The sequence below is a fragment of the Macadamia integrifolia genome, chromosome 2 (assembly GCF_013358625.1).
Source record: "Macadamia integrifolia cultivar HAES 741 chromosome 2, SCU_Mint_v3, whole genome shotgun sequence".
In the NCBI taxonomy this organism is placed as follows: Eukaryota; Viridiplantae; Streptophyta; class Magnoliopsida; order Proteales; family Proteaceae; genus Macadamia; species Macadamia integrifolia.
The window spans coordinates 38,961,088-38,977,791 of record NC_056558.1 but is presented as its reverse complement, the minus strand read 5'-3'; the positions used below and the strand labels follow the sequence as shown (position 1 = coordinate 38,977,791).

Sequence of the window (16,704 nt, the reverse complement as noted above, 5' to 3'; positions counted from 1 at the left end):
TATGGTCGCATCATTTAAATGTTATTCTCTTGTTCTTTTATCCAATATATAGGCGAAATTTTTTAAATTTGAATCTGGAACTGTTTGCACTCTGTACCCGTGTCCACTCAGTACAGGTAATATACCTGCACTAAAGCGACATAGCCTATATATAAATATTGATTTATTCAACTTTCAGTTTGATGTTTTAGTATCACTAAATTCTCTTCCCGATGGAAGCAATAAGTTTGATTGATTAAGTTGGTGCTTGTGTTGGAGGGTGTGGTGGCTGTGATTTGCTAGCAATTATGAGTGAACAACATTATGTTGCTCAACATGAAAGATATAGGTGACAGGGATGAGATTCAGAATATTTAGTTCTCAGAATGAGTAGATGCTTCACTAGTATGCTTGGAGTTTAATGTCAGGACACGGCCTGGATCTGATGAGGTTGTCCAAGCCCAAGCAGTACTAAACTTTGGGGGTTCAGGTTGAGCAGGAGAAACAGTGGATGTTTGTTTTAATTAAATGCTTCTAAATTATGGGTAATTGCCTTGTCAAGATAAAGGAGAAGGTTCCTATAAAAAGTGGGCAAAAGGAAAAGGAAAGAATGAAAATCTTCCTAAGCACAACCAGACCCTAACTAGATGATTTATTGACCAGGGAAAAGGCAAGATGCATGCAGTATGCAAGAAGGAACGCCAAGGACTACTAGAAACAGGGAAAACCAATTAAGTTGCATTATATCATAGGCAAATACCCAAATAGAAGAAAGACAACTACTAGCACAATTGGTTGAAGCATTGCTTATAGAGTGCAAGTTTTCTAGGAGGTCTCGGGTTAGCAGATGGAAATTTCCTCTAGTTAGAAGAGATCTACTTCCTGGATCAGATGCATATACTACCCTTCTGAGGGGTGCTTCATCTAACCAATCTCCATAGCCTATCACTGCATTCCCCCTCCTCCCCCCCAATCTAGGGATACATGCGTAGTGGTAACAAGGGAGGTAGCTCAGAACCAGCGCGAGGGAATTACTAGGGGTAAGAGAGTCACGATGGGATTCCTGCAAGATCTCTCACAAGGCAAGAGGTCAAGGCCTGGCAACAAAAAGGTGAAGACAGGATTCAATTGTTACCTATATAATTCAAACTTGTTAACTCATACTCTTAATTTCCTTTATTTTTTTCGAATTTTTAGGGTTTAGGGTTTTGATGGGGAATTTCTTGAGCAGTTTATCAATATCCATCTGTAAAGTGCTTCATTTTTGTTAAGCACCCACTGCATTGAAACAAGCTTTAGGCTGACTAGTATGCTCCTGAGGCCATTGTTGCAGTGCACATGTGAGCGGGCACTCTGCTGGAGCTTGGCTTGGAATTTTAAATTTTATCCTTCATGGGTACACCTTATCTGCCATTTAAGTGAATCCTTGGGCGGTTTAAAATGCTCCCAATCTAATAAAAAAGTTGTGAATTATTGATAAAAGGAGATAGGTATATTTCCTCGGTTCCATTGAAAATGATTTAATCCACACTTCAAGGAGAAAAGTTTATGATTTTGAATCAATGTCTAGTTAACTAGATGGTTAGGGTCAAAATTCCCTACTATCTTTATAGATTACATGTATAATTTTTTAGTCATTTGTTAATCATATACTACTGTTTGACACATGAGGAGGGTCGTACAATGATGCCATGGAAGGAATGGCCACATAGCAAAAATTAGCGAGAAATCGCTTGCCGTTGCTTGTTCTGGCTTAAAAGAGTGCTCTCGCAATGCGTAACACTGATGCTGTTAATGACCATGCACAGTGAACATGGGCAGGTGGACAATATATACAGCTTGTCTGGCTTCCCAGGGAGGCCTGGCCTTGCAATGGCACGGGCCTTTAGCAATTTTCAGCTCAAGGATAATGATATTATTGTGATCCTTGAGACAGCTTATAACACAGCCCCATCTGCCAATGATCAGTTTCTTGTTCTTTTAACTGATGGGGTAAGACCACTTGCTTATCATTTATTAGTCCACAGAAGCTTAATTAATTTTCTCTTTGGTTGTGAGACGGATTTACATGGGTTGGCTTTGGTTGATGCAGGTATGGGATGTGCTCAGTAACAAGCCAATCACCTCAATTTTGGATGATTCCTGCAACCCTCTTTTGAATCGTCCACAATCCATGTTTGATCTTCATTTTTGGCCAATAATTCCTTTAAAATAACATAAAATCAATGAAACTTTACCTTTAGCAGCAAGATTCCAAAGCCCTATAGAAAAAAAAAATCACAGAATTTGGGAATATTATGTTTCTCAATTCAATCTTCTAGGGTTTCAATCGATTCCAACATTCCTATAATAGCATACTGATTTAGCTCAGGACTCAATTCATTACTCCGAAGTGGAATAGCTGGTCCATAGACCTTTCTATGTAACATCTTTCATGCACAGATAAGTGCAAAGTGATTTTTTTCAAGACATGCTAAAAACCTATAATCAGACATGAAGGAGGGAATAAATCTAAGGGGAGTATAAGCAATTGAACCATATTTTAAACCATAATTGTAGTCACTACAAACCAAAGACATCAATCAATACTGTCAATTTAAACTGGCTGATATCTGAATTCAGTCTTAATACAACCAAAAATTCTCAAGACCTGCTTGGTTGAAAATCTCTGTCCTACCTCAAAACTGCCTCATTCCCCTTCTTCGATAATCTTTGTGCCCAATCCCTTCAGACCTTCAGGTGGAATTTCTGTAACGGTAACAAGTGAGTAGAGCTCTTCTTTAGCATCTTCATCATCATTCCTCTTGCGAGCAATGCGAACCCTAACCCTCCTTGGGACACTCCGAATCCCCCTGCTCCAGATTTGCTTGTTCAGCTTCACATCCACCCTAACGTCCTTAGTTCCCATGGCTTTCTGTGCAAACTTCCTGATCTCCTTTATGGCCTTGGGGGCCATTTTCTTGAAGGTGCTGTTATTCACAAAGGTCAATAAAAGCTGTCATACTTTTCCATCATAATTATTATAAATCAGATGTGAATCACTAGTCACATAATTGGCAGAAGCAAACAATTCCATTTTAATGTATAAATACAAGAAGCTTTGTACCATTGGTACCATCCGTATTCGGTCAATGCATCAAAATGCACACATTACCAAATGATTAGAAGCAATAAAAAGCACACAAGACAATTTGAGCACATGCATAACTACAATTCTAACAGTAGAGGATGAGTATGACAAACAAAACTACAAAAGTAATATATGATGCACTCACATGTCCAATTTCCATATTATTATTATTATTATTTTTTTCCAAATGATAAAAGAGAAGTCATCAAGACATTAACACACACATCCATAGCAACACCCCCTTCAACACTGAACCCCCAACCCCCACCCATCAAGAATAAGGAGGCTCAAGAGACATAAATCCTATCAATCAGCATGCCAAAGAATTCAATGTCATCAGAAAGTAAACAAAAATGTCTCTCACTAAGTTCAAACCAGGAAAAAAGCTAGTATCCACCACGTTGATGCATTGAATATCAAACTTGCACCAAAAATAAAAAGCCCTGTATATCAAACAAAACCATTTGTATCACAAAGTTTTTATTCCATCTAGCTGTAAATGATGGGAATTATTTCTGTTGTGTCTACAACATGTTCAGTTTGATGTAAGTTCATTACAATAGAGTGAACATTTTACAAGGAAAGGCATTCGGTGGTGCCTACTAGATCCCCATCTAGATGACTTTCCTACCCGCCATTTGTATGATCCAACTCATTTGGGGAAATCAAAATATCACAAGCTGAGGCCCAGTTTCATGTCAGTCATCAATACAACACTGCAAGTTGGGCTACACACCATGAGCATCCAACAGAAAACTACAAGCACCTGAACTAAGTGGATGATTATTACTAGCTCATGACCACATTTAGTGCCTAGTACTAATGGTAGTTTCTGCACTTTCCATCATTTTGGTCCATATGCTTATTTACCATTGGAAAAAGACTAACTTAGATACAAAGAACATGGACAAAAATTCTATGGTTAATTACCTTAAGCGTCCGTCACTTGAAAATATATAAGCTGACACGGTCTCGCCCATGCTACTTTCAATATTCAGTCCCACAATTCCTAGCTCCACTGCTAATTTGTATCTTGTAGTAAATAATGGAGTTGGAGGAAGTAAAACATAACAAAGAAACGCCCGGGACCTTTATTAATTCACTCCCAATCTCTAGCTTAAAATGCAAATCAACAAGCATGCCTTGATCAATGCCAAACCAAATCTAAGTTCTTCACCCCAATGCATCCTATGGGGAACGTAGAACCACACACATTGGACACATTGGACTGAGACCTAACTCTACTCAATCACATACCAGTACTATCATTAAAACAGGAAAACAAATATCATGGTCTAAGTCAGATATCTAACTGATTTTCATTCAGGTAATGGAACAAAAGAAATGAAGATAACAAATCTGTAACTAAGAAATAGAAGCACATAATAAAGTAAAATCGACACAGAATGTGAATATCACACCGACCATAACAAGCTATAATATCATGCTCGCTTAAAAGACATTAATGGGAGAATCAAACAAGGCTCACCAGCCATGCAACCGCTTGTGGAGGTTGATGGTGTATTCCCTGGTAACAACCTCTTCCTTTCTTCCCTTTGATTTCTCCACCATTTTCAAACACCCTCTTCAGGATACCGCTCCAATGATACCTGGATTCAACAAAATCCCTTTTAGTTCAAACTCTCAACACCACCACCATCAAACCAAAATATCAATCACATATGATGAGAATGACAGAAAAACAAAACCATGTGGAATCGAACTGTTAATCCCATGGAATCAGTAGATACGATGCATCACCATTCGACAATAGAAAGTAAACAACTCAACTGAAGAGCAGAAGACAGCAAAAATCCATGGAAATAAAATCAAAAGGTTTTCGCAATCCGTAATCGAACGTAAAGTTATTGAGCGATCTAACTAATGGTGTACGAATTGAAAAGTTCTGATCCAAAGTTGTTGCAGCGAGGGAGAGAATACCTTCAGCGAGAGTCTGAGAGCGAGCGAGCGAGCGAGCGAGAGATAGAGGGAAGAGGGGAACAAAGAGGCGCGTAGGGTTTTCACTAAGAAGCGCAGAAGAGCCAAACAGAAATAAAACCCTACACACGTGGTCCGTTGGTCTTTTTCCTCAATTTTTTATAATTTGTTTATTTAGTAGATTCCAATCCGACGTAGGAAACGCCGCATTAAATATTTTGTGGGCAACCTTACAAGGTCATGTGGTCTCTGCACCAACGTTGGGGCCAATGAGAGTATATGTCAGAACATCATTAGGGATAGGGATGTCAAAAAAACCCAGTCAACCCGAACCCGCCCTAGCTCACCCTGAGCTCAAATAGGGTTTGGGCTGAGATTTCAGCCCATAAGGTGGGCTAGGGTTGAGAATTTCATGGCCAGAGTTGGGTTGGGTTGTGAGTGGGTTGAGGTCTCAACCCAGCCCAACCCAACCCACTCACAACCCGACCCAACCCAATCCAACCCTCTCTAATCTAACCTTGTGTATTAATTATATAACAATAATATAAATATGTTAATATTATAAATGGGTACTTGTAGAAAAAGGCATACGAGAAGTCTTTCATTTTCTACAATTTACATATATACAAAAACTTTGGTCTTTGGCCTCTGCAATGCATCAAGATCAAGCAACCAAGTAACCAATGAAATTAGGCTGGGCTGGATTGGGTTAAGCCTGGCCCTTTGGGTCCATCAGAGTTGGGCTGGTTTGGACTAAAACCCAACAGGCTTGAGCTTGGGCTGAGATATCCCAACTGGACCTAGGGCTAGGCAAAGCTTGGGTTGAGTTAAAAGACCTTAGGTTTGGATTAGGGTTTTAAAAAACCCAACCCAACCCGGCCCATTGATACCCCCTAATGAGGGGTGGCATTGTTGATTTCTTGGGGCAGGACAATAATTTTGTAGATTCCTATGTCTAAGAGCAGAAACCAAGCAATTATGTAGTGTTCTTTTTCTCTATATTTTATTATACTTTTCTTGAAAAAATTACTTGTTTATTCAATATAGTACCAAAATCCCCTCTCTTAAACTTCTTTTTCAATTCCCCTACAATATACAAGTTCCACCACTTCTCCTTCTATCCCCTAATATATGAAAATTCCCAAATTACCCATGTACTCTTTCCTCTCCTTAATATTCCCCTCTCGACTTGGAAGCATTGCACACTTCTACCCCCAAAAAAAAAAAAAAATTTGGAAGCATTTCACACCACCACCCTCTACTCTGCCCTATGTGTTCTAGGGGCTGGTCATAAAGGTGGGAGTTGGGAGTTGGGAGTTGGGAGTTGGGAGTGGGGTGGGGATGGGTATCAGATTTGCAAAGTGGGTGGAGTTGGTTGTAGGTTTTAACAAGGTGAGGTGAGGGCACGGCCAAAAGAACAAGGGGGTGGTTCCCGCGACAACATTCTCTGGAGAAAGAAGAAGAAGAGATCAATGAATTTAAAAAAAAAAAAGTGTCATTAACTAAAGAAACAAAATACCATGGAGCAAGGAGAGGTTCTTGTCAAAAACAAGAGAAGGAGAGTTAAAAGGCTCACTGTTTTTGGGGAATCCAAGGTGGAATTTCTGACAATGGAGTTTGAGTAAATAGGGTAACTTCATAGAAGTGAAAAAAAAAAAAGGGTAAAAGAACACAATAGATGGTTACGGTCACAAAATATTTTAGTCATTCCTACTTGGTATGCATGCTCCTCATCGGTGAAAAGTGGAACGACTTTCTCTCAACCAACGGTGAAAGTTATTGCATGGTAAGATATGATTATAGGGGGTAAAGGGTAGTTTCAACCTACGTCTAATGGAGAGTAATGAGGATTATAGGTGAACCCAAATAAAACATTCCCCTTGCAAATGCATATCAAAATCATAGACTGATCCAAATCAAGACATATTAACTCAAGAAAATTATAGAAACAGAGAAAATTCTTTCTTTTTTCTTTTGGGGAGGAGGTGGGGCGGGGTGGGATCTTGAGTCTCTATGGTTTTTACTGTTGATAAGGCACTATACGTGAGAAGATTACATGGATTTCTTCTTCTTCTTCTTCTTCTATATTAAGAACAGGATTATATATACCATCCTATGAGAGATAGTGTTGTGCGTGGTACTTCTTGCTCCCGATACCAAAGTTGGGCCTCTACATATTTGCCAATATAGTATGCATTAGCTTTTTGAATGGAAAAATGTTGTTTTGATTTGGAATCGTGCTGATACAACCAATTCGTAATGGTATCAACATCAGTATCTGTGACGACCAATAACATTACCGAGTAAACTAAATCCACGAATAACAACACAAAATGGAAGAAATTTTTTTATTATGGGATAGGATTTTCCATAAGAACAGGGTAAGAAGGAACATGAAAGCCACACCAAAGTGCATTCAGAGAATGACATTATTCACATGTGTCCTTCATAGGACCATATGGTCAAAATAGGAGAGAGAAAGTTAGTATGGATCTCATGACTCATTATATGAGAGGGGGTATATTGGAATCTGCACCTCGACGGCGCATGCTTCTTTTCTTTCCTTTTAATTATTTACACTCGGATACACAGGTATACATAGGTGCAAACTCTCTTTCTGGCTCGTGACATGGCATATTTAGGTGTGCACCTACCGTTTGGGCACATGGCTTTGCTCCAATCACTGCCATAGAAAAAGAATCTTTCTCAAGAGAACTAGGAAATGATGTAGTTCCACTCCATTGGTCAGTAACACGAACAATCCAGGCCTCCAAGAGGCACAACACCCCACGCCCCTTCAAAATGACGTGACTAAAAAAATTATATGAGGCTATGTTATTACCGAATGGTCTATTGAAGAAGACATAGTAGTGTGGTACACAGTAGGGGTGTTAATGGGCCGGGTTGGGCTGGGTTTTTTAAAATTTCAACTCAATCCTAAGGTTTCTTAATTCAATCCAAACCCAGCCCAGCACTAGGTCGGGGTGGGTTATCTCAGCTCAGCCCAACCTAACCCAACCCTGATGGATCCTGATTGGGCTGGGTTTAGCCCAACCTACCCCAGCTCAATACTATTCGTTATTTGGTTGCTTGATCTCAATGCATTGTAAAGACCAACATTTTCGTATAAATGTAGATTGTTTGCAAACCTTTTACTACAAGTATCTATTAATAATTATTAACCTATTTATATGATTATGTACTTAATATGCAGGGTGGGGTTCTCAACCTAACCTCGGACATGAAATTCTCAACCCTAACCTATCCTATAGATTGAAATCTCAATCCAAACCTTGTTTTGGTTCAGTGCGAGTTTAGGTCGACAGAGGTTTTTTGACAACCCTCGTAAAAAATGTAATTTCTTTTTTAATAAAATCAAAATATATGTCAAGTTGTATGAGAAAGGATTCAAATTTTGTGAAAAAAAAAAAAAAAAAAAAAAAACAGAATGAGTTATGAACTGTATGGCTAAAGATAAATATATATTTACTTTTTAAGTTTTAAAAACTTAATCTTCAATTTCTAAAATTCTTTTAACTTGTGACATAATTGGTATAAAAAAAGGATGCACTTTCCCATCATGCAGATAGAAAATTGTATCTTTTCACAGTGTGCATTTTCACCCAAAAAAAAAAAAACCATGTGCAATAATAGGGATTGTATGAAGATCATACTGGGGTAAATGCATTTTTGAACTTTAATCTTATAAGGGAGAGTATTAATGACTTTCAGATCATGATTTTTCATCCATCTAGGTTGGAGGGAAACTCTTCAAAAAATAATATTCAAATTTACATACTTAAAAAATAAAACAAAACGATACTTTTATTGTTGTATTCAGAAATTGACACCTTCAATTAATTGTCCCTTGTTTTACTATGCTTTCTTATGTGTTCTCATTGGCTTGCTTCAACTTGAGTAATTTTTCTATACCAATAAGGTTGGTAGCATAGTGGAAGGAAGTCCTTGTCCATCTCTGTTCAAATAAGTTGGTTGTGAGTTCAAGTTGGCATATTTCACTATCACTCGTGGGTTCTATGGAAGTATTGTTTGCCATATGGGGGCTTCGGCCTGGGAGCTATGGTATTAATGTGGAGCACCCTTTTTTTTTTACCAAAAAAATTAATGATTTTTGTCTTTATATGGAATATGATTTAATGGTTTATGAAGTTAAATATATATGGAATGAGACTAATGGGATTTTGTGGTATTAATGTTTATTTTATAAAGAATGAGAATTTGAATGGTTTTATATATATATATATATATATATATGGAAGGGTTTTTAATGTTTGTGAAGTCAAATATTGATTGGGGTTAATGGGGTTTTATGGTATTAAATTTTTTTTTCTTTTTTGGTCAAATGTTATTAATGTAGTCTTATAAGGAATGACGACTTGAATGATTTTAGACTATACTTTACCAAAAATAATGATTTTAGACTATATGGATTATGGAATGGTGTTTAATTAAGGTGTCAATTTGGTATCAGAATTGAGAATCATCTTGTTAAAACTTGGTATTAAATCGTCTCATTAATAAATGAGACGCTACTGAGATTTGATTTTCATAGTGAATAATAAATGGGAGGGATGGTTATAGGATGAGATCAATATCGAAATACTGATTAGGAATCGATGCAACCAGCCAATATTGTTTCAAAAGATATATTTTTATCCTCTTATTCAAGTTTTGCACTATAATTTGATGGATTTAACTAATATTTTTATTTATAGAGGTCTCAGTTGACGAAACTTTAGTTTTATTATTATAAACATGTGATAGCACTAAAGCTACATCAGGGCTATTTTTTTGATTATCTTTAATTTTTACTTATTATTTTTGAGAAGTTTTCATGTGATCTGAAATAATTTGAAGAAGGTAAATGTTTCCTATAAAAGGAAGGAAAAAAAAGAGTATATGGAGTTTTATGATAGTAAATGTTTTATTTTTTTGCCAATATGCCACATCAGCAAAAAAATACTCTCAAAGTCTCGGTGACGAGCCTTTAAAACGGCCCCGCCACTGCTCTGTAATACTACGACTCTGCCTGCAGAGAGCTGAGCTAACCCCTTCTTCTTCCATTCTCTTCCACCGGCAACGATGATTTGCTTTTCACCGGAGTTATTATCTTACACTTACTCTCAAGCTGCCGTCGACGGTGACTGAATTCATGGGTCGCAGTGGCAACAACGAGGATGATGATTCCGTGGGTACGAGATGGGCTGTCCTCGTTGCTGGTTCTAATGGTTACGATAATTACCTTCAACAGGTATAAATCATCTGTGATTTTTTTGCTTTCTGTGAATTCTTATCATTGTTCTTCTTTTTTCCATACTGCCATTCCATTTGATTGTGTATTGTTTGACGTTTCTATTGAACTATTGTCAGATCTTACGTTTAATAAGAAAGATTTTCCTCGACCGTTTGTGTGAGGTTTGGTTTAATTTCTGAGTTTATGTTTTCTTTTCTAAGCTAATTCTTGTTTAGTATGGTTTGGAGAAATTAGAGGTAGAGTAGTCTTTAGATGTCCAGGATTCTTGTGGTTTCATGCGTAAATGAGCCTTAGATGATTTGGGTTTGGGATTGGAAAATTTAATTTTCAGCTTAATGGAATTTAGATAAGGATGATGAGGGCAAAGCACAACAGCGAGGAATTACGAGATGATGTAGTTTTAAGTAGCATTGAATTGAAGTATTTTTCTCTAAAAACTATCTACAATTTAGGCTAAATGTAACATCACCAAAAGGGTTTTTTTCTGCGTCTAAGTAGAGGATTATTGGGCTTCAGAACAGGAGTGTATGATGAAGTTTTATGGGATACTTTCCAGTTTCCAGTTGAGTAATACCTGACAGTTATTTCAAGTTGAACCCTTCCCATTCCCTCCCCCCAACTAAAAGAAAGGGAAGAAAGAGGAACTTCATCTGTTCTTTTACCTTTATCTGTAGAAGGGAAAGTAGTAAAAAAATTGCAGATGCTAATCACTACTTTGATTTTTACTTGATTGATATGACTTAAGACTTATTAAGATCTTGAAGACTTTCTCTCACATGATTAGTTTTTGCTGCTTGCAGTTGCAGATTTGAGATTACTGATATTTCTTTTATTTTTTGGAGATAAAGTCGTTATGGTTTTGTTGCTTTGATGATTTTTTAAATTTAGTAATTTTATGTTGATATTATAATCATTAACTTTTTTTTTTTTAGGCTGATGTATGTCATGTCTACCAAATCTTGAGAAAAGGTGGATTAAAAGATGAAAACATTATTGTTTTCATGTATGATGATATTGCTTCAAATGAGGAGAACCCTAGACCAGGCATCATCATTAATAACCCACGTGGTGATGACATTTATAAAGGAGTTCCAAAGGTTATTTTATTTTCTATTCAAGTCTAAGCCTGCTTCTATTGTCTGTTGAATATATCATCTCATTTATGGAACTTTCTTGTTGCAGGATTATACCGGAGATAATGTTACTGTTGACAACTTTTTTGCTGTTCTCCTTGGAAACAAAACTTCCCTTAGGGGGGGTAGTGGAAAGGTTGTGGACAGTGGTCCAGATGACCATATTTTTGTTTTCTATATTGACCATGGTGGTCCTGGGATGCTTGGTTAGTTGCTCTGTGCTTATATCTTTAACATTAAAATACATCTGTTTTCTCATATAGTCATATTGATTTCATGGTTTCTTCATGGTTGAGAACCCAAAACCTCTGCTCATGACTGTGCCATCAATACTTGAAATTTAATTTTGTTTCAATTTGATATGAATTTAAATATACTCAAATTTGTCCAAACCGTCAGATTCTAGATCTAATCAAAATGTTCTACTTGTGTGTCTTATATATTTATACTGAATCCTTTTGAATTTTATTACGACAGTTTTTTTGATAGGCATGTAAGTTTCATTTTCAGTTGGTTTGATAACCATAGCTGTTATTTCCAAGTATGTCCAAGGTTTCTGAATGATGGACTGAAATGCACTATGGTCATGCCATGCTTTCTGCCAGAAATGCCTACTGGTGTGCTCTTTGCAAAAGATCTAATAGATGTGTTAAAGAAAAAGCATGCTTCAGGGACATATAAGAGTTTGGTAAATAACATTTTACATGTTATTTGCATTCTTCAAAGGTTGTGGAGAGAATATTTTCTCGATTAAATCTCTATTTCTATGAAATTATAGGTTTTCTATGTTGAAGCCTGTGAATCTGGGATTATTTTTGAGGGCCTTTTACATGAAGGATTAAATATCTATGCAACAACGGCATCAAGTGCTACAGAGGACAGTCATGCAACCTACTGTCCTTACACTCTTCCTCCTCCTCCTCCAGAATATGATATATGTTTGGGTGACATGTACAGTGTTGCTTGGATGGAAGATAGGTATGTATCATAACCATTAGCACAAGATTTCTTAAAGAGCGAAGGAAATCACAGAAAAATATGTCCTTATTGGGTTCCTCCCCACCCCCCAAACCCCCCAAAAAAAAAAAATTCTTTGGGGGAGGGGGTACTAAATTTTCGTCTGCATCTTGGCTAAAACTGCTTACATTTGCAGAGTACTCATCAAAGCTTTCATGATCAACTTGTAACTGCACCCCTTGAACCCAAATTTGGAACACAGGTCTATTTTTTATTTTTTGTCACCGTTTTTCGGAGAATGTCTCCTTTTAAGGCTTTGCTTAGCTGGGTGACTCGTTTATTGTGGTCTTTGGCAGAAGAAATGGCAAGAGCTTTTATTTTGGTATCTTTTTTAGTTTTGGATAGATGTGTTCTTTTTTGTGGTATTTAATTTGTTCACTTATGGACAGTGAGAAACACAATTTGAGGAATGAATCTCTGATGCAGCAGTATCAGCTGGCAAAAGCTCGAACTTCACACATACATTACTTTATAGGGATATTGTAGCACCCTTATATTTGAGAAATCTATTTGTGAAAAATTTCAGGTAAAAAACAGGACAGCAAATTATAATGGTTCTGATGATGGCTCACAAGTTCAGCAATATGGGGATTTAAGCCTTAATAAGGAGCACCTCTTTCTATATATGGGTTCAAATCCCACAAATGATAATTCAAGCTTCATAGAAGAAAACTCTGTGCCATCTTTTTCAACGTCTGTTAACCAACGGGATGTAGATCTTCTTCATTTCTGGCACAAGGTTTGGCCAAATCCCACTTTGTATGACTTAACTGAATCAATATTGTCTTCCTCTCTCAAAATTCTGATAACTGTAAATGCCTAGTTTTAAATCCATATAAATGTGAAGGTTACGACTGACTATCATCACCTCCTCAGGGTACCCTGTAAAACAAGGACTTCTACCCAAGTCTATGGTCCTTTAGAAAGGCTTAAACTTGCTGAAAATTTTTCATCACTGCTTTATTAGCTTTATATCCCGATTCATTATATAAGAATAGACAAGCACTGTTCTCTCTCACTTTTTTTTTTTTTTTTTTTTTTTTTTTTTCTGGGGGTGGTGGGGATTGTTCTTCTACCAGTTCACTAAAGCTCCAGAAGGCTCTCCCGAGAAACTTGTAGCTCAGAAGCAGTTTGTTGATGCAATGTCTCATAGGATGCACATAGACCAGAGTATTAAACTCATTGGAGAGCTTTTGTTTGGAATTGAGAAAGGTCCAGAGGTACTGAATGCTGTTCGTCCCACAGGACACCCCCTTGTGGATGATTGGGATTGCCTTAAGACAATGGTAAGTGGTCCAATGCTTAATATCTCTGACTTCTCTCCTAGAAGCCTAGACTGATTCAAGATAAGTTTCAATAATGATCTTTAGTCTCTAGAAATTCATTTGAGTCTTTTGTGCAGGTGAGGACTTTTGAGGCACGCTGTGGATCTTTATCCCATTATGGAAGGAAATACATGCGCTCCCTTGCTAACATCTGTGATGGGGGTATAAAGGAGCAGCAGATGGATGAGGCCTCAGCCCAAGCTTGTGTCAGTATGCCCTCCAATCCTTGTTGTAGAATTGTATGGAGCCATTTTTAATGCATCTTAGAACATATAAAGGGCTGGGCTTGGTCTTCAAACGCCATCCATTTAATAGATTGCAAGTTTACTTGAATCTATCCAAAGTTTTGATGGCTGGGCTTGGTCTTCAAACGCCATACATTTAAGGCAAATTCTTTATCTCATTGAGCCTTAAAAAAGAAAACAATGTACACACTTCTTGATAATGCCCTCTCTCACTATTCCTGATATCCATCCCAACACATCCAAACCCTCTGGGCAAGGGATTCTCCCTTCACCGTCGATGAAGGGAACTGCCTCCATATATTTTTATATATTTATGAGAGTATTTCCTATCTAAGAGTGTAGGTTATGCTGACAGGAAACATCCAACCACTCTGCCTTTAGAATGGAATTATTCAGAAGGAGCAGAGAGATCATTTCAGGGGAGGGGAGGTGAGAGATGGACATAGGGTCTGGAAACATAGGCTACACTTGCGGTCAGATAACATCATCCCTATTTCTATATAAAGGCTGGGCTTAGTCTCAAGCCTCAGCCTAGGCTTGACATAGCCCTACCTGACTCTACCTCAGGCCTAGAAATCTTGGATCTGGCTCGCCCAAGTCAGTCCATAGCTACTTGGGTGATCAACACATGTCCAAGGGCTGATTCAATGGCTGTGTTTCTATCGATCAGAACAGAGGCGTCACACTGAGAACTGTTAGATCACCATTTGAACTCGTGTTGATCGCCCAGGTAGCTATGAGCAAGACCTGGACGATCACTGCTCAGGAGAGGATCCCAATCCGAAAATCTTGGATTTAAATCCTCTGATTGGTCAATGCATAGGAGGGAGCAGGATCCATCAGATTAAATGCTTTAGGCGGGAAATCCGTTTAGGGATTTTTAAATATGAAATTTAGGTTACAGATGGGGAATCGAACCTAAGACTGTGCGCCTATCCACACAATCCCCAAATTCGCCCTAACTACCTAGGCAACCCATGGATGGTTATTACATTCTCTGAAAGAGTGCTGAAAAGTAATATAAAAAAAAATGGAGGCAAGACACTAGCAATCTTCAATAATATAAGAGATCTTCCAAGGGCAAGTAGATGAGGCTCCATTCAAAATATTGATAATCATTAAATTATCACTTTCTATAATAATCCGATTCCAACCATGTTTAAATAGAAAGTGTGAGAGCTTTCTTTATTGCTAGTGCTTCAGCAATATAAAAAACCTATCATCAGATGCCGCCATATAAAATAACCAAATTGCCTTTGAAATTTTCGCTTGTTGTATCTTCTTCATATGATATTGTGTCGAGTCAAATCCGGGTGCGTTGGAAAGATACGACATACTCTACAACTTTTTTGAAGACATTGACTCCCATAAAATTCATATTCAATTACCAAAATTCCTCCGAACATAGAAGTGCCAAAATTGTTGATATCAAGCTTAGAAATTCGAAACGTGCACTATTGCCACAAATATTGCACTCAACCAACATCTGACACTCCACTCATCACTGCCATGTCATCAAAGTGACAATACACTATCATGTCATCACATCTGGCCACCTCATGATATCATGAGCATATTAAAATTACCAAATTACCCTTAGTAACCAGTATGCCCTTCACATTAACATCCTCATGACAATAGTACATATGTCTTATGTGAATTGACCAAAATAACATTGCAAACTGTATTTGTTGTTCCAGATGTCGTACAATGACCAAATTGCCCTTATTGCCACCGTGGAATCCTATACACCTCATCAAGCACTATGAGACCATAACTGATACTCTCAACTAATACCATCATTAATACTATGCCAGATCACTATGATCATTGTCATGTCACTCTGCAAGTTGTATTGCTCTGCTGGCTCAAACATGTTTTTAGTGGGGAAATGTGGCCATTGCGTCCAAACACATGGGGGCGAAATGATCGGTCCACCCCCTATGAAAGAAAAAATGACTCTTATATAGATGCTTCCTCGTGCACTCCCATTATCTTTCACTCTCGTGTGGAAACCATATTATCCAACATGAAATGCTTTCTCAATTAATTTTAGAAATAAAAGAAAGAGTAAAATAATAAGAATTTACAAATCTATTGACTCCCTAAGGTGTCAATTGTAAAGAGAAAGGATAGGATCCTTTCATTGTAATCCTTTCATTGTATAGCTGTTATATGAAAGGATAGGATTCTATAGGATTCTTTCAATCCTTTCATTGTATAGCTGTTATATTTGTGTAATATTCCCTTTCCCTATAAAACCTTGTATAGGTTTTTGTAATATTCTCTTTCTTTGTATAGAATCCTATCCTTTCATATAACAGCTATACAATGAAAGGATTACAATGAAAGGATCCTATCCTTTCTCTTTACATCAATGAGAAAATCTATACTTAAAACATGAGGAACTTGAACAAGACAGCTTTGCTCCAACTAGAAAGGGGTTTAATGGTTAGTGAAGTCAAATATGGAATGTATTTAATGTAGTTTTATGGTATTAATGTTATGTTATATTAGGAATGAGAACTTGAATGATTTTTGTCTTATATGGAATGGGGTTTAATGGTTTGTGAAGTCAAATATAGAATGGGGTTAATGGGGTTTTATGGTATTAAATGTTTTTTTTTTTTTGGTAAAACGTTATTACTGTTGTCTTCTATAA

At 37.3% G+C, this 16,704-nt stretch overlaps 2 protein-coding genes across 2 annotated transcripts in view; one reads left to right on the top strand and one right to left on the bottom strand.

Moving 5' to 3' along the window:
• Positions 1 to 2,502: 2,502 nt before the first annotated feature.
• LOC122091714 (60S ribosomal protein L31) lies at positions 2,503 to 5,202 on the bottom strand. Its single transcript, XM_042661807.1, has 3 exons — positions 5,051 to 5,202; positions 4,599 to 4,719; positions 2,503 to 2,948 (listed from the first exon to the last, which is right to left on the bottom strand). The coding sequence occupies exons 2-3, from the start codon at positions 4,679 to 4,681 to the stop codon at positions 2,669 to 2,671; spliced, it is 363 nt and encodes a 120-aa protein (XP_042517741.1). The 5' UTR covers positions 4,682 to 4,719; positions 5,051 to 5,202; the 3' UTR covers positions 2,503 to 2,668.
• Positions 5,203 to 10,104: 4,902 nt separating this feature from the next.
• Positions 10,105 to 16,704, top strand: part of LOC122070705 (vacuolar-processing enzyme-like) — an 8,948-nt gene continuing 2,348 nt past the window's right edge. Inside the window, exons 1-5 of the mRNA XM_042634919.1 lie at positions 10,105 to 10,319; positions 11,255 to 11,419; positions 11,505 to 11,661; positions 12,061 to 12,143; positions 12,234 to 12,433. Coding sequence (XP_042490853.1) covers positions 10,221 to 10,319; positions 11,255 to 11,419; positions 11,505 to 11,661; positions 12,061 to 12,143; positions 12,234 to 12,433 — 704 coding nt within the window. The 5' untranslated portion in view covers positions 10,105 to 10,220. The remainder of the gene's footprint in view (positions 10,320 to 11,254; positions 11,420 to 11,504; positions 11,662 to 12,060; positions 12,144 to 12,233; positions 12,434 to 16,704) is intronic.

Bases quoted from the DNA above. Each gene is read 5' to 3' on its own strand.
- LOC122091714 (XM_042661807.1), bottom strand. From the start codon at position 4,681: ATGGTGGAGAAATCAAAGGGAAGAAAGGAAGAGGTTGTTACCAGGGAA. The intron at 2,949-4,598 runs GTGAGCCTTGTT...TGTGAATAACAG, and splicing joins CACAAGCGGTTGCATGGCTG to CACCTTCAAGAAAATGGCCC.